At 45.3% G+C, this 18,526-nt stretch overlaps 1 protein-coding gene across 6 annotated transcripts in view; it reads left to right on the forward strand.

The window, feature by feature from the left end:
- The first annotated feature begins 7,598 nt into the window (after nt 1–7,598).
- Nucleotides 7,599–18,526, forward strand: part of LOC120384240 — a 48,217-nt gene continuing 37,289 nt past the window's right edge. Inside the window, exons 1-4 of one of the 6 annotated variants that reach the window (XM_039502632.1) lie at nt 7,605–7,742; nt 15,063–15,307; nt 15,866–16,787; nt 17,073–17,141. In XM_039502632.1, the coding sequence (XP_039358566.1) occupies nt 16,686–16,787; nt 17,073–17,141 (171 nt within the window). In that variant the 5' untranslated portion in view covers nt 7,605–7,742; nt 15,063–15,307; nt 15,866–16,685. Of the gene's footprint in view, nt 7,743–7,787; nt 8,173–8,536; nt 8,611–15,062; nt 15,308–15,865; nt 17,142–18,526 lie in introns of those variants that run through there. The other 5 variants (XM_039502630.1, XM_039502628.1, XM_039502629.1 and 2 more) reach the window with 5 other exon arrangements.

Below are 18,526 nucleotides of genomic sequence, written 5' to 3' on the forward strand. Positions count from 1 at the left end.
TATGGACACTATTGGGGGACATTTTTCCATATACAGCAGATGTCATACACTTTGTTAAACAAACAGACATCTGTGCCAGTTAATTAGTTCATAAAGTTACAGCCAGTATGGGGGACTCAGACTTAGGTCTTAACACTGGCAGCCAGATGCTTTGTCTAATAACTGGGATATCTGAAGTAGACCAGAAGGATGGGGTGAAAAAGGCAGGGCAAAGGGAATGGAATGGCTGGCAGGAAGTTGAGGGTGGGCAGCAGGAAGTGGGCAGGGGAGAGAGAGGAGTTGGGATAGATGAAGAGGAGGAAACAGAGTGATGGTAAGAGTCAATTGCCCGTAATTGGGCCAAAGCAAAGAGTGTTCCTCTCCGCCCATTCACTCACATCCATGAAATAGGTCACTTGATGAGCTGCACGGAGCTTTGCAGTTGTGGATCTAGTAGTGACTAGCGAGTCCTAGAAGGACCTTGTTAAATAGCACAATCTTCTTCCATTGCCCCCACCCTCACTCCTCCACCCAGCCTACCCCATCTTGTAGATACTATGTAGCAATTGCACAGAAGTGACTATTGCCCTCTGCCTCTCCCCACAGAAAACAGAGTCAGTTTCACCTCCTTGTTCCTCTCCCTCCAAGAGGGCTTGCATGGCCTCCCTAATGCAGGGACCAGCTGGTGCCAGTAAGGGTCTGAGTGCACCAGCAAGGCACAAACTGCCAGGCCCCTGCCCCGTGGACCCGACCGCCCCCCCCCTTCTCTCCCGCCAGCCGGACTGCATGCATGCAGCCGGTCCAACCGCGCCAGGCGCAAAACAACGTGCTCCATGTGCTCCTCTCCACTTCCTCACCTCACCTCACCTCGTCCCCGCCCCAACCACCCTCCACCCCTGGACCTCACCTGTGGAGTGTGAGAGGCCCAGCAGCCCAGCCTGTCCCCTGTCCTGGCCCCCCCCGAGGCCGGGGCGGCTCCTTCACGGGGGCGTGAGTGTGCAGGGCCGTGGTTCTGGGCGCCCTGCACTGCACCCCTGCTGGCCTGTTCTGGCCCCCTGCGTGAGACCCTGGAGACCCCGCACCTTTACCTAGCTAGGGCCAGCCTGCCCCCCATTCTTCACTCTCTGTGACATTCTCTTCTCTTTCTGGCTGCACCCCACCCTCCTCCTCCCCCACCCACCCACCCCCCCTCCCCTCTCCTCCTGCCTCTCCTCCTCTCCTCCTCCTCCTCCTCATCCACGCAAAAGAGGGACACGCCAGGAGGAGAGGAGAGCGGAGCTGGAGACTCCCTGCGACTCCCGGTCCGCTGTCCCCCCTCCTCCGCTCCTCCGCCGGCCGCGGCCTTCCCGGCTGGGCGCCCGCTTGCTTCCCTCGGCGCTCCCGAGGGCAGTGGGCTCGTCCCCCCTCTTCCTCCTCCTCCCCCCCCTTCCCCTCCTTCTGACCCTGTTCTCCTCCCTGTTCTTCCCTTGTATTAGTTGTCCCCCGGTAGGTGGGTTCCTCTGCCTGCTGGGCCTGGGGGCTGCTCCCTCTGGGGGCTGGGGCCCCCCCCCCTCCCCCCCTCCAATATAATAGTACAAACTGCCACATTCCCCTGCTTTTCCTCTAACTGTGATTCTATCCCTGCGTGAAGCCAGGGTGACTTAGCATTAGGGGGTGGGTGTCTGATGCCTGATAAGAAAACAAGCCTGTCCCAGATGGTTTGAATGACTTCATCAGAGCCTCACAGGGGAATGTATTTCCTAACCAAGTAGCCTTTCTGTGCTGCAGCTCCACTTTTATCCCAGAATGGTGAGTGAAATGGAGAATGCTCCCAAAGCAACGCACTGCTTTTGGGTTCGAGGTAAGAGATACAAGCTGGTAAGCAGCATGAGCCATCATGGCACAGTGGAAATCACACTTCTCTGTAAATAATCACAGTTTGGGAACACTGACATAAATCCTACTCACTCTGAAAAAGAGAGAGTAAAGCTTTGTTGAAGAATTCTTGTCCCAAGTGCTCAGACACTACTGGGATGGAACCCACGTAAGCATTTTGATAGACAAAAAGACTAGAGATCAGACAGGCAGAGGGAAATTAACCATTTACAAAATATTTTTTTGCCAACTTTTCTACATGTTAAATAGTTTTTGTTTCTTCATCTGTGGTTGTAAGTGCAATTAATTGTACAGCATTAATTAGCTCATTTTCTTTCATTTGGATTATTAGTGAAATAAATTAACACAAAAAATAAAAATAAAAAACCAAGGAAAATATTGGCTCCTGGTTAAAGAGAATCAAAATGGGACAAATAATTAGATTCAACAGACTATAAAGTTATTTTCAAGTCAAGTAGCAATCATACAGCCTCTGTTCCCTATGTTCAAAACAATGAGTATAGCCTTTTGAGAATTTAGATGCTGTTTTATCATATGTATCATCACTTCCAAGTTGTTTTCATTTCAAAGTGTTTGAAATGGAACAATGAATAGTTGTTTTTTCAAAATATTTGAGAGGTTTATTTAATTCTCACCATTTATATTGCAAATGTTAATGAACTAGTTCTAGACGTTTTGTGTTTACTAAAAATTGGTTTTTGGTAAATGAGAAATATTGATAATTATTTTGATAAAAATTGGGAAAAAAATAAAAGGCCGGCTCTTTTGTGAAAAAATTGACAGTATTTTATTAAATGTTATTTCTGAAAACAGGCTATTTTCCAATAAAACATGTTTTTGTTTGAAAAATGTTGGCTACCTGTAATCTGTAATCTGCATCCGCATTTTATTTTATACAGATATAGTGTATGTCAAGAGTCTCAGTATTTCTTTCTTCCAGCAGAGGTCTACCTTTCCTTAGTAAAACCCAGAAAGATTTTCAGACTATAACTACATAAATACACACACAGAGCTACCAATTCCCTCAAATGATTTTTTGCTTTGATGTAATAAAATACAGGTTTGGCGAACAGTATATGACAAGGACTGAAAACCAAACAAGCATGATAATAACTGATAATAGCTTTGAGGATCTGTGAAACCCGTGACCACAGAGAACTTAAGGCTTGAATTTAAGATGGGCTGTGGCTCTGCTGTCTGAACTCATTGATTGGGATGTGGGGCTGTCATCTTCATATGAATTATTAATATTGCCTAGGTATCCCAGTCAGAGATCAGGACCTCATTGTGCAAGGTGCTGTACAAACAAAGGACAAAAAGACCGTCCTTGCCCCAAACAGCTTATACTCCCTCCTGATAATGGAATGTGTCGCATAACCCATGGATCTTGATTCATCCCCTAACCAGACCCTCCAGTCATAAATACCTTGCATTCCCAAACCCCACCTGTAATCCTATTGATGCATTTCCTCCAAATTCCCCTTCTGCTGCCTTCCCCCGACTCCAAATTCTGATAGTCACTGCTCTTTGCACCTGGTTGTACAGCACCTAACATAATGGGGTCCTGATCTCCTTTGAGGCTCCCAGATGCCCCTACAATACAAATAATGATGGTCTCCACTGAACACAGCCAGGGTAGCTTTGTTTTGATCACTGTCAGAGCAGCACATGATAGGTGGTTGGTTAGTTAGTGATTTCCCACTGATGACTTTCCTTAGTGATTAGTTGTGATGGCAGACCTGGAAATCAGCTGGTTCCTTTGCATGGGCTGGAGAGCATTGAATGTGATACATAGTTTTCCAGTTAAGTAAGTTACAGTAAAAGTACCCAAGATCTGGAGTAGAAATTGCAGTAGTGACACCTAGTGGTATAACAAAACAATGTGGTTCCTACTTAGTTTTTTAAAATGCCAGATGATCTCAGTAGTAAGTACTGTTAAAACTGCTTCCCCCCCCGCCTTCTAATTCAATGCTAAAGAAATCAGTGCAGTGTAATAAATCAACCCAGCTATTATTACATTAGGAAGGGATCCATATTTTGGAAGTCTACATTAACACCTAATTAAAATGTTCTGAAGGCAAATGTATTGTCTGACTTATTTCTAGTCCATTTAACTGATGATGACTTGTGTTCAACCTATGTTATAAGATTACACTTAGAATGGACCCTTATGTGGATAACCAGGACAACGCAAGAAGCGCAGAATCAGGCATACTCTTGGCAGGTCTATGAGATCAGATGCATGTAGCATGGTCTCAAAAGGCCCGAATCTGGAGGAGATGGGAACCTCTGTTATCTGACCTGCCAGGTTAATTTTGAGAAGACTTAATTTGATGAGCCACAGAATTGGTTAAAAGTGCACAGGCTCTGTGCAACAATGATAAGTAGCCCATGATTCGCAGAAGCAATGCAGAGAGTACAATGCCAGATTACCTGCAGTTTGGCTTTGAGGTTGTCTCTGGTTAGACCAAAGGCACTGATGGCCATGCAGATTTAATGATTAAACTCATGGCTGGTGGAATATCAAGAGGATTCTGCTTACATTCAGCAAAGACTTGTGTAAATAGAATTAATAAGTTAACCCATGGAAAACATAGGGAAAAGGAGGACGATCCAAGCATTTAATTCTGGAACTTTGGAAATAAAAAGATGTGTGATGACAAGTTATTCCCCAGAATCAGAAAAAACAGCATTACTTCATGATGATGCAGGACAAGATGAGCAGAATAGGAGATCATAGTTAGGATCCTAAAGGACCTGATTTTCAAAAGTGTTGACCATCCAGCAGCTCCCATTGAAGTCAATGGGTGATCAGTACTTGTAAAATTCAGGCCATTTATTATGGAGCCTACCTGTGGATGTAGGAACCTAATTCAAGGCTCCTGCTTTTTAAAATCTTGGCTGTGATGACTAGGTAAAAAGTCCATTGGAAACTCTGGTGCCTAGTGTCTCATGGGGGAAGTCTCTATGCTATCTTGTAAATACTGTGGTAAAGGGCCCATGTGACTATTTTATCTGCGCCATCAACCCACTGTAAAACTATAGCACTAGTTAGCAGGCATGCAAAAGGAACCAATACAGAATAACCTTGTATTGATTTATGTTATTTTTAGGGGTAGATTTGGGAGTTAGTTCAGAACAGATGGGATTGCCCACAGACATTATAAATGGGAAGAAGAGAAAGGGCCCAAGTACAGAAGTCTTAGGGGCAACGAGAAACAGTGAAAGATGGGGATGTTGAGGCAGAAAGAGAAGGAGCAACTATCAAGGACACTACGGTGTAGGCTCAATGTGCATGAAGTAATTATATGTAACAGTCATCTTGACAGCTGCTGAAGAGTTCAAGTGATTAGGCCATAAATGTCACAAATAAGTAATGAATCTAAAAGGATGCTGCTACTACTATGTATTTTAGAAACCAGCTGCAGATTGGTATCTGGAAAAAGAATGATCCTGGTGTTTCTCGGGCATCTGGTTTAATTGTGCTTAATAAATATATACAACGGAACATTTTCTACCAGATCATATTCACTCTGAATCCACTAGGATTATTACAGCTAGATGATCCTATACCTCACTACTATAGATACCGACAATTTAAGACTTGCAGCAGGAGACATAGAAGGACAGAGCGAATGGTTATCTTGTATGGAAGCAAAGTCTCTGGAGAATGGCTGTGTATGTTTTAGTGAGTGTGTGATACAGCCATATCACTATGGACTAGAGATCTAATACATGCGCCTGTGCATTCATCTAACAAGCAGGTGCTCCATCTTCCAAGGTTTGCATAATGAAGTCAGTATAAGCTAGTGAGAAATATTTCACATATATCATTAATGGATTTGCTAGGTATTGACTTTTAGGCACAGCACTCAGTGAGCTGACACAAATTACATCAGATTATAGAACCATACATGTGTAGGACTAGAAGGGACTACAAGAAGTCTTCTAGTCCAGCCCCCTGCACTCAAGGAGGACTAAATATTATCTAGTATAATCCTGATGCTTTACAAGCAATGCCAATGGTAAGGTCCTGCTGTATGTTCTGGTTTTTTTAGTTCAACATACATAAGTTATTTATAGTGTAATGAAGATTCTAGCATATTATTAATATTTAAGTGAATGGTTAATAATAATAATATAATAGGAGATATGCCAATCTCCTAGAACTGGAAGGGACCTTGACAGGTCATTGAGTCCAGCCCCCTGCCTTCACTAGCAGGACCAAGTACTGATTTTTGCCCCAGATCCCTAAGTGGCCCCCTCAAGGGTTGAACTTACAACCCTGGTTTGAGTAGGCCAGTGCTCAAACCACTGAGCTATCCCTCCCCTGCCATTAAACAGCAACTCATTTTTAACTAGTATTGTATATTGCTCTTCTTCATAGATTTAAAACTGCCTGGCTGTGTGTCATAGATCCTAAATTGCTCACAGAGAACAGCGATTCATCGTTTAGCTCTACCGGAAGGGGCCTGTGCTTTTGGAGCCTCTGAGCTCTGTGCTGACCATTGGGAAGTCCTGAGCAGCCATAGGGCCTTGTACACAAACTTTAAGGAAGAGGCTTAAAATGTTCAATATTTGTAAAAACGAAAAATCCTGCCTGCAGTTTATCAGCATCCCAGGCTAATTCCTATCATGTGCTCTTCTCTCCACTTATCCTTCCACCTTGGCCTTTGGTGATGGCAATGAAAGGTCCTTCCAGGAGCTCAGCTCAGGATTGGGTTGAAAATAGCTCCCCTCAAGGAGTCCTCCTCTAGTCATTGCTGCCTTTGTCTTGCCCTGGGAAAAGTCGCTCACTCTGTTCGTTCCAGCCTCACCACCCTATCTTTATTGGGGAGGCACCAGCAGGGAACTGTCCCTTGTATAAAGGATTCACCCCCAAACACATGACTCAATAATTAATATTTTTAAAAATACAATTAGCTTCAGCTTGTCATATTAGGCAAACAACTTTTATTAAGGCATGAGGTTCTAATCTCATACTGTCATTGCTAAGCAACTCACTGGACATAAGAACAGGGGCCCGCTCCCCCCCCCCATCTGTATTGGGCTCTCATTCTTCCCCCACTATGCTGTTCTTGCCTTTTTACAGATTTTACAAGTGATATTTTACCTCAGTATGAACTGAGAGGCAGGACTCTTGGGTCTTATTCATGACTATGGGATTGGTCCTCTGTGAGTTTAGGCAAGTCACTGTTCAGTTTTGTGCTCCAATTGCCCTTCTCACTTGGGAGTTTAGAATGGGAAGTTCCACTAGGCTGGTTTTGGCTGCAGTAGCATCTGCAGGGTGGATGTCCATGTGCAATGGATTTCAGTACAAATAGTCTGCAAAGAAGAAAGTAGCCTACGGGTTTCTAATTAAAATGAACCAGGGAGCCACTAATACACTGGGAAACAGTTTCCAGAGTTTGAATTTCGGGATTCTTGCTCAGAATGCTCAGTTTAAACCTTCCCCTGTGATAAAAACCAGCTCTATAGACCACAGTAGCTGCTGTGCTGAGGTATAAGGTCCTTCAGTATCATCTGGGAGGGATGTGAAAGCCCTGTTATGCCCCCACCCCTTAGGGGTCTGTAAAAAGAAAACCCCCAGAGCAGCATAAGGTTTGGGAGATTAAATCTCAGCTGGGGGTTCAGAGAACCAGCTGAAAGTACTTCCCTGAGCTCAGGCAATCAGATGCAGATGTGACTAGATGGGCTCAAAGGCTTTAAAGGGAGCTTTAGTCACATGATGGTAACTACAGATAGGTGTTTGCTAGCTGGGAGTTGTGATTGGGTGCACTGCACCTGCCAGAATTGCTGTCTACCTTAGGACAAACTGTTGAGTTGCATGAAGAGTATGTGGCCAGAGACTTTAACAGTTTACATCCGTTAGTTTGAACAAGAACTCTGTGAGTAGACCAGAAACCTCATAGAGGGGTTTATTTTGTCTGATGTGGAACTCCTGTGAGCTATCTCTATAGCACAAACCCTGGCCTTGCCCCGCCCCATTCCCATCCTGTTAAGCAGATGATGATCTAGAAATTTCTTGGTAGGATTCCATGAAACCATCTCCTTACCTGACCACTAACAAGGAACAGAAAGCAAAGGGCCACCAGAACCCAGCCATCTCCTCCTCCTACTAGAGATTACTCTAGCTGACATGATTTTGAAGATCAGATTTTTAAATAAAAAGAAGAATGTGCTGATGTACAATCCTAGTCCTCTTTCTGCCCTTCCTGATTTCCATGTTGTTGCCTTTATATAGATGAAGGCAGAATGTGGCCTATCTAGGATGGTTCACATGCAATGTGTGACTCTTCTGGAATTGGGAAAAAAAGAGTAAGACTTACAATATAAATATTTATCTTTTAAAAAGAGCTCTGCTACTCTGTGGTGTTTACTTTGTTTATCCTTTGTGGTTTGCCATTGCTGTTGAGAGTTTGGTACTATTTCCTTCCCTATTGATTTTCTGTTTAGAAGACTGAAGGGTTTTGTTTTGTTTGTTTTCTGGCTTTCACCTACAAAGCCTCATTCTGGCATAGTTGCTTTTTGTTAAATTTCTTATCTGTGATTAGCTTAGTTAACAAGACAAGTAATGTCAGAGCTCAGCTACTACACTGATGGGTGCCCTAGGAACATTATATTACATAATTAGAGCCTGGTTCCTTTCTCTCTTACAATGATGTAAATCAAGAATCACTCCACAGATGTCAAGGGTCCTGATTCTTGGTTCTCTTTTGCCTACGTATGCGGCAGGAATGGAAGCAGAGAATAAAGGTGCTTTTAAGTTACTTTGCACTCCCCATATTCTGGAGCAGTCAGGGTGGCTCAGCCACAGGTGTAAGTTAGAGCAGTATGTGGGTGCTGGGAAGCAGAAACCAGCTGTAACAGAGTGAAGGTGAGCCAGACCCCTCTCCCATCCTCAATACACCCCCTGTATCAGTGGTTGGGAGTAGGGTCAGCACAGAGCCTTTATGCCAGCCTCTGTAGAAGGGGTATATTCAGAGGGTTGTTTCCTCCCCTTTGTGCTGCCATTGTAGCATGGAGGGGGCCTTCTGTGTTAGACTCAGCACAATGGGTATGGTTTTGAGAAAACGTGTAGCACTTGTGACTTCTTTTCAGAGGCCTGTGAGGTTCCAGTGCTGAGATGAAACAAGGAGAGAACTGGCAACTTTAAATAAGCTTTGCGTTGAGTTGGGGGCCCTGATCTCTTTGAAATGCACATTTGTAGAAGGTCCAGTGAATGGGCTGAGTTCAAGTATTGGCTTAATGAACTGGGTTGGATCATTGTAGCAGTGGTATTGTGGCATCGTATTATTGTAGCACAGCATCAAAGAGCAATCCACCAATCTCTTTGGTATGTCAAATGGAAGAGAGGAAAGCTTCTGTGAAGCAAAGTTTGTTCTAACTAAAACAACAGACTTGGGTCTGATGGCCTGTGCCCAAGGAAGATAGAGGTGCAAGAACCCAGGCCGTCTATTTGTATGACTGCCGAAGAGCCTCCCACAATAGCAGTCCTTGCTCTCCCTGTGCTCTGGCCTCTGGTCCTCACCCGGAATAAGTTGGCAAAAAGGGAGTGGAGAGGGCAGGGTTCGGAGAGAAGGACCAGCCTGAATGCAGTAGCCCTTTGCTGCAGCCCAATGAAGGAAGCAGCCTTCCATGTACACAGAGCAGCCCACAGAGAGCAGGGACATGCCTGCCTGAGGTTGTGCCTGCACAATATAGTACCCCTAACAAAGGTCCTGTTTCTACAAACCATGTGCTGAAGCTCATGCCTAATTAGCAAAGCACCTGTGAGCACATGCTGGCTAAGATAAGTTTGCTGAATTGGGGACAGAGTACAGAGGAAAATGGCATTATCCACACCTGAAAACCCTGTGGAATGTGTAACAACACTATGACTTACCTTCAGATTGCCAGGAAACTGCAGCATGGAAAATTCTGCACAAATAGACCAAGTTGTCAGGGTAGCACAAGAATATAGGCTAACAAAATGGAATTGGGGCCAACACTTGTAAAAGTAGAGTTTGAAAATCCCCTGCTTCTTCAAATAAATACTATGCAGTTGTGATGGGCTGGATTCTCTCTGTAAGGTGGCTGGATCACCAAGCTGTCAGTAATTAATAAACTCTTCAAATTTAAACAAAACACTCTTCTCTTAGCAACTGTAACTTGAGCCAAAGTTATAAAAAGGTTTCCCATGATATTTAAGCTTCTCTTCAGCTTCCCACTCACCCTTAAGGGGAATGAATTAAAGTAATGTTACCCACAATTCCAGATGGGCACCAAATGACACCTTTTGCATCATGTAGGTGCCCACCTTGTATGTGTAGCTGTGTCTGGTTTGTGGAAAGAGGACCCCTTTTCTGCTACTTTTGTTAAATTTACTTGTGTTGCAAATTTCCTTTATTGTTTAAAAATGGGCCTGGGGATTAGTGTCTGATCCAAAACCACTGAAATCCAGGGAAAGTACCCCACTGCCTTCAGTGATCGGACCTCCTCTCCCTGCCACCGCCCCCACAAGCTTTTGGCCACCTGTAAATAGAAAACAATACAAAATGAGTACAACAATCCTTAAAGGCTGGGATTTTCCAAAGCAGCCTAAGGAAATTAGGAGCCCAAATCATTTTGAAAATCAAAGAGAGATGTATGCCTAACTTCTTATGGCTCCTTTGAAAATCCCAGCCTAAATGAAACAGACCTGCTGAAATAACTGGAAGTATAAAAATTGTGCTCACCAGACAACCAGATTCAGCCAAATTCTGCATTAACATCCACCATTGTAAGTGCAAGGGAACTCTATTGATTGCAATGGTGTTACTCTAGATTTACTCTGGTGGGGCTGAGGGCAGAATTTGCCCTATGAATTTGAATGAAACCACAAAATTAATGTTAGTTCATGAACTAAAGTAGGATTTGATCCTAATTCTCTGAAAAATGAACAGCTGGTAAAAGTAGCCGGGATACTACATGCTATACCCATAAGCCGCCTATATTCAAACTTCATTTAGAAACTTCACTTCAGTGTTCCTTTTCCTTTCCATTATTCAGCCTTATTTTCAGTCCTCCCCCCTCCTCACATTTGCTCTTAATTTATGCATATCTGAGTGCAAAGTAATTTATCCTGGACCCATAAGTGTAAACTCTATTAATATTGGATTTTGTTTAAATTGTTACTGTGAGAATCAGGTTTTCTTGATCTCAGACCAGTTCTAGCTTTAAACACCTTTATGCCGCCTTAGCCTGCTTCAGAGTTTCTTTAGTGCTAATAATTACCTAGCAAAGCTAAATCTTATGTATTGCTTCATTCTCCTGTTTAGGTCAGATGTTGCTTTGCTCTTTTCTTTTGCTCTTAGGTGTTCTCATAAAAAGTCAGCCTGGGGTGTGCATGAGCATAACAGCACTTGGGGACCAGTTTAAATAGGGGCTTCCTCAGATGGTTTCCTCAGAAGTAGAAGTTCACACTCCCTGGGGCAGGGACTCCCTTTTCGTTGTTTGTGCGTAGAGCCTAGCACAACGGGGGGCCTATAGGTGCTACAGCAATACAAATGAATGGCAGGTAGTTTAAAAATCCAAAGGCATGGCAGATGTTGGTTTAGAACTGGATTGTCAGTTCCCTGTATTGTTGTATATTCTGAGAAATCCCAATAAGCCTGTCTTATTTTGGGTACTGGCATATCCTTGTGAATCCAGTGCCTTCTAGCATGTACATATGGAGACAGGAGGGAAAAAAAACCTGTTATGAGGTGAACTATTAGTTTTCTCATACATACTCTGGTGAGTAGCGGAGACATTTGTTTCTTTAAAAAAAAAAACCCCACTTCATAAACACTGTTTATTTTGACTATTTTTTTCAGTTCTGTGAACTAGGCCTCATTCTTACTTCTTCTACAGCCCTCTTGCACTGCTTGGGCAGCATAAAGGGCCTTCAATGTTTAATTAAATGTCATTTCCCACCTACTGTATAGCCCTTGTATACTGGCAGAGCAATGTAAAGATGCTTAAATGTAACCACATACCAGAGTGTCTCCATGTGACCGGGTGTAGACCCCACACAGGCACCAGAATTGACTGCACCTAAGGAGGGTCTGGGCAGGTGAAGGGGATGGGTTTAAAGGAGGAGACAGAGAAGATAGTGAGCTCCCCCTTGCTGGGAAGAGGCCTGATATAAGGTGGGAAGAGCAGAGAAATAGGCAGTCTTCTGCTGTGAGGATATTACGCTATAGTTGAGGGTCTCCTCTGAAGGAGAGTGGTAGCCAGCTGAGCCTGATTAGGGCTGACGGTCATCTTTATATTTCTGTTGGATGTGCTAAAGCAGAGGTAGTCAATTATTTTTTGTCAATGTCCAAATTTCTTGGTCAAGGTCCAGATTTCCGAGAAAATAATAATTTAAAAACCCTATAATGGCAACAATAAGTAAATAAAAAGATTTTGGGGTCCATTCGAAAGCATCTGGGGGTCCAGATTTGGCCTGCAGTGCACCTATTGATTACCCCTGTGTTAAAGGATGCTGAAGGGATCAAATGCTAGAATGTGTCTTGACCAGAGGTCAGGCCACGAAACACAAGAGGGGAAACTGGGACACAGCTACTATCATCCCACATCCACCTACTTGAGAGTGTGATATAGCTGCAACTCTGCTGCATTCCCCTAGAAAATATTACTGGCATCAAGATCCAAAACTCCCTCAAGTGTGGATATGTTTATTTCAGCATAAAAGTGCTTGCAACCAGAATTGCTTATCCTATACCAATACAAGAAACTCTTATACCAATATAACTACATCCACATGGCTTAACAGTATAACTAAATCAGAAAAAAAGCATGCTTCTAACTGACAGTTATATCAGTATAAATTTAGTGTATACCAGGCCCAGTAGTCAAGGTTGGGGAAAATGGAAAAAGATACTGTACATTGGATTGCCTCAGGCAGTTTTAAATGGTTTTAGACTTGTGTGACCTCACGTGCAAATTAATTTGGCACAATTTCTTGCTGAAAACCTAACTACTAGATAAATTGCAATCCCCTTGAATACAGCTTACCCTCTTAGGGGTGCTGGAATAATTTGTACAGTGGGGGTGCTGAGAGCCATTGAACCAAACTGTAAATCCTGTATATAATGAAAACCGCTCCAAGCCAGGGAGTGCTGCAGCACCACCCCCTTCCCCCCCACACACACCCATAGTTCCAGCAGCTATGTACCCTCTTTACATCCTGATCCTGACCCCATCAAAGTCAATAGACATTTTGCCAGTGATGTCAGGGGGAGCAGGATTGGGCCCTTAGTGTTCTGTATATCTAAAGACTGGCTTATGGTGGTATTTAAGTGCTTTAAATAAATAGTCTTGGAAATAAAACCTGTGGCAATGGAAAGACTCCTACTGACTTCAATAGTCTCTGGATCAGATCTTGAATCCAGGCTGCTTATTGCAACTAATATGATACTGACAGCCCAACAGGGGCTTCTAATGAATTCTGAAAAGTGTTTGCTTGTATGGACAATAACTTTTCTGCCAATTTTATACAGGGCTTTTGTCTCTTTCTAAATAGACTGCAAGGGACAAGCAGCTGTAAAGGCAACTACCACAAAACAACATTGTGTCTGGTTTGATAAGTGAATTGCAAAAACCTAATTAAGCACCTTTGGTGTATTGTAATTGGTTCTCTGCTATGAATAAGCTTTTCTTGATTATATATCAACCATGTTGTTTGCTGAATAGGGATGTTTTACAGAGGAAAGAAGAATGCTGAGGTGGGTGTCTTCTTGTGAAGCATTAGTATAAATGCAAGAGCTAATTATGTGATTTCCGAGAGCATCTTTCTGAATGTTAAATCTAGACATGTTTGTATGCACTACAGAAGAAAGAGCAGATGCAGGCATACCATGTTTAAGAACAAGACCGTGCGGTTACTAAGAAGCCTTTCATAGATGAAAATGGTAGCCCATACTACTGAATATATTTAATAAGTGGAGCACTGAAGCTTTGCTCCTAAATTAAAAAAACATGGATAGATGAAAATACACATTGGAGATCCCTAGTCTTCATCCCAAATATTCTTTCCCTCTCCTGTATGAAGATGAAGCCTGGGCTCATGTGTGACACAATTAGCAAAGGAATAGTGCATCAGATCCACCCTTCCTGGGCAAGCTCATTAAACAACCCCCTACATTCAGCTTTAAAGCTGAGGCTTGATAGATCTATATTTTTAGGATAGGCTCACTGCCTTTTCTCTGCGAGCTCGCAGGGACTCCTTCCCAGGAAAGGACTGCAGCTCTGCAAACTCAACTTGGAATTTGAAACTCGAGCTACTTTCTTTCTGGTTAATGCAGGCCCACAGTCTGCCCCTGGTTAAATGAGTACAATACCATTGCTTTCAGCAGGGTTGCACTAAAAATTATAAGTGAGGGCACCATTTGGTCGCTGCAATTGGAACTCAATGAACAATTCCGTTGTGAGCCAGAGCACAATCCAGCTCCTACTCGCTTAGCTGTGTTGGCTGTGCCACCTCTAACAGGTACAAACTATTTTATTCTCAGACAGCAGAAATATTTCAGACTCCACCCAACAAGTGGATCGCCATAAAAAGGTGCCATTTTTACACAGCCTCTTCTCACAGTAGAAGCATGTTTTAAGGTTATTCTTCAAATTATAGCAAACAAGACCCCAGGTTATGCTTGGTCCAGTAAATCCCAAATATGATAAAATAGCTTCAGGTAAAATGATAGGCTCAGTTTGAAGGATTTATCGTACACCATTAAAGGATGTGGCTGGTGTAACACAGCATGTTTATAGCTTGCTTTAAAGTTGTTTTACCAATATAAAGAGGGGAAATTGCTACAACCACCAGGATTCAGATAGGTGCAGCGAACTGTTCAAAGGCAGACAGGTCTCTGCAATTATGTTGCTTATCCTCTTTCTGGGCACATGTGGTGTCAACCCATTTTAGTGCTCTCAGAGCAGAGATGGAATCCATCATCAGGAATTAGCTCCTTCCAAGAACCAGCATCAGACAATGTCCTATCACCACACTGGCTGTGGAGCCAAAGAACCCTGATAGACACACACCCTTCATGGGGTTGGACAAAGCTGATCAGTTAGTGTGTCATCATGTCGATGTTTCAGTTTTTCAGTTAACGTTTTAAACAATTTCCAGTTTTGGCCAAAAAAAAATGGGGGGGTCTGAAAAAAATAATTGAAATGTTTTTCTGCTCTTTTACCATCTATAGAGCTGGCTTAAGTATCTGAAATGTTAACATATCAGTGAGAACTTCGATCAAAATTTAAATGGAAAAAAGATGGGGAGAAAATCATGCTGCTTCTTCAACCATTCTGCTCACAACCCTGAGGCTGGAGACCAATCTGACCAGATTCCATCCTAAACCTTCCGAGCAATGACTAGCAAGACTGTCCAACTGGCAAGAGAAGTCCAGACCTACCAGGGCTGGAAGAATCTTTCATCCTCCAGCCAAAGGTAAAAATTCCATTCTTACTCATAGACTTTAAGGCCAGAGGGGATCATTGTGCTCATCTAGTTTGACCTGAACATCGCAGAACACAAACCCTCACCCACCCACTCCAGCAAGTGCCTCATGCTGCAAAGGAAGGAGAAAAAACCCCAGGATCCCTGCCAATCTGCGCCTGCGCCCGGGCTAAAGAAACAGACAGCCCTCCTGGGATGGATGACTCCCGTAAGCTTCTAAAGCAGATCAGAATGGCAGAAGAAACTCCCGCTGGGGGGCGGATAATTGCTGGATCTACTGGGATCCTGCCAGACTCTGATATGTGTTCTGCCCCCTGCTACAAAGTTGTACCCTCAAAATGGAGAATCTGCTCCTAAATCCGAGTACGAGTGATCAATTTGGGGTGGGGATGGGGGTTAAAAAAACAACCAACAAACCGAAAAAGTTGTTGGAGCCCGCAGGCTCCAGGTGCTGTATGTACGTTTTGGTGCTGCTACTCCCTCGCTTTGCAACGCGCGTCTAGGTTCTTGAGTGCACTCCTAACTGCTAAATATGGTTTCTCTGTTTAGACAGTGAAATGTTGCAGGATCAGGATGAAAAAGTGTCTTCATCGAGCAGTGTCCACAGACCAGACCAGCAGTTTTCCAATGAGATTTGCCACTACAGCAAGTTGCACTACAGACTTTTCCCCTGAAGGAAGAGCAGTTTCACTTGTGTTTTTTCGAGTGTATACTTTGGAGCCAGCAATTGCCAGGGGAGGAGCCAGATCCAGCCAAGGGCCGGATCTGGATTTTTGCAATGTTAATGTGCGGGGATGTGTCAGGGTCTTAGAACTGGCGGCAAGGGAGGAAGCTAGACTGGCTCTATTTAGACAGTAGAAAGTGAGGGCTCGGAACCGAAACGCGGCAGCGTCCCTGCTGCTGGATCTGCTTTTCTTTAGCAGCCCTCCTGCTCCGGGACGCGTTGGGGCGAGGCTGGAGTTCCCCGGCGCAGCAGAAACTGCCGGATCCGATCTCTGGTTCTGACTGTACAATATCAGGGCTGGCTAGATCCAGCGTGACTTTCGGCCAAAGCTCCTCGCCTGCCGCCCTGAGACACTGACCCCTGGGCTGAAAAGGGAACGGGGCGGCACCTCCCTAGTGGAGGAGGAGGGCCCGTGATTTCACCAGGAAACAGGAGGGGGGAGACTGCTGCTGGGAGCCACAGGGACTGAGTCACTAAGGCGCAGAGGCGAGCGGTGCAGCAGGGGGAGTGACCGCCGGGGCGGAGGTGCAGGAGGATCCGCCGCTGCCAGGGCGTGCGCGCCGGGCTGGCGCTTCCCTGGAGCCCGGGTTGGGGCGCGCAGCGGGGGGACAGGGAGAGCCGCTCCTCCGCCCGGGCGCCGGGAGCATGGAGGAGGCAGGCGGGCGCCTGGATGCGCGGTACGAGCGCCTGGCGCTGGACACGGCGCTCAGCACCCTGCTGGCCGTGCTGCTGTACGTGGCGGTGAAGGTGAGTGTGGACGGGCTCCGCCACTGGAGGGCGAGGGTCTCGGTGCTGATCGTGGGGGCTGGCCCCGTGGGGCTGACGGCCGCGCTGGTCGCTGTCCGCTCGGGCAAGGTGCTGAAGCTGACGCTGCTGGACGAGCGCTACCGGGCAGCGCTGCTCTGCAGACCCCAGCAGATCGCCCTGCAGCCGCGCAGCGTCCGCTTCCTGCTGGCCCTCGGGGTGGATTTCGATAACATGGAGGGCTGCTGGGACAACGAGCACTTCTTCACCCGCATCGGCGTCTTCCAGGAGCACCTGCTGAGCATCCTGGAGCAGCAGAAGTACAGGCAGGAGATCCGGATCCTGCTGGGCACCAAGGCAAGTACCCGGCTCCCTACAGTCCGTGCTGCAGCTGCAGGGACGCGCCGAGTTGCACTGGCTCTGCCCGGGGACTAACTTCGGCTGGCAACTTACACCCGCTCCCCGCCGGCTCCTCAGAAGGGAGGGGGGGGGGGCTAGGGCCTGACCCACTAGTCTCACTGGGAGCTGTTTTGCCAATGATTTAATTGGGGTGCAGGACTGAGCCCGTGAGGGCTGGTGAGTAAACTCGTCCCTGCCGGCTCCTCCACCCCCGCCAACTTGCTTCAGAAAGGGCCCGATCCCACTGAATTCGGTGAGGTGGGGGGGGGCAGCACCTCGCCGGACTGGGCCCACTGCTCAGGGGAGAGACCTCCCGTGGAGTGCTGTGTCCCAGTCCTTGGGAAGGGGCTGTGCAGGCAGCAGTCCCCCTGCTAAGGCGGGAACGGGAGGGAGGGAGCATCAGCAATTTCTCTCTTATCAGAGCAAAGCACATGGGAAGGAAAAAGGTAGAAAGAGGAAAGATGTTCTGGGTGTGGAGTGCTACCTTCCTTTCACTGAAGTGTGGGATGACATATCTGGAAAAGCTCGTTGGGAAATGGTTCTGCCTCCTGTGCACACATTTTTGGGGGGAAAACAATATTTTTGCAATGTTTTGAGGTTTTCATAATTTTATTTTCAAAAAATGTTGGTTTCCAAATATTTTTGGGAGGGGGTCAGAGGTTGCTTGGGTTTTGGGAGGACCTGTTTTTTACAATCACTCCCTGCAAATATTTTGTTAAAAATTGACTTTCGATGGAATTTCTACTTTAGTTGACACCCTTTTTGTCATTTAAAAACTTTTGACTTACTCTAGTAAGCTTCTGGGGTGGGGGAGAGAGTTAGGGACACCAGGACTTCGGAGTCCCCAGGAAGAGAAGGGGAAAATAAACATTGTTGGCAGAACATGCTTACAACTAGTACTATCCAGCAGGCACCCTGCATTTTGGAGGATTAACTTATTTTAAAGTAGGACTTTTTATCTTTTGACTTACTGTTGTGTAACTGAGATCAGGGCCACCTTGTGTTAACTTGCTCTTCATAGAAGGGAAGGGATCTCAGGAGGTCATCTAGTCCAACCCATGCTCAAAGCAGGACCAACCCAAACTAAATCATCCCAGCCAGGGCTTTGTCACGCCCAGCCTTAAAAAACCTCTAAGGATGGAGATTCCACCACCTCCCTAGATAACCCATTCCATTGCTTCACTACCCTCCTAGTGGAGTAGTGTTTCCTAATATCTAACCTACACTTCCCTCACTGCAACTTGAGACCATTGCTCCTTGTTCTGTCATCTGCCACCACTGAGAACAACCAAGCTCCATCCTCTTTGAAACCCCCCTTCAAGTAGTTGAAGGCTGCTAATCCT

This window comes from Mauremys reevesii, linkage group 16, assembly GCF_016161935.1.
Source record: "Mauremys reevesii isolate NIE-2019 linkage group 16, ASM1616193v1, whole genome shotgun sequence".
Classification (NCBI taxonomy): domain Eukaryota; kingdom Metazoa; phylum Chordata; order Testudines; family Geoemydidae; genus Mauremys; species Mauremys reevesii.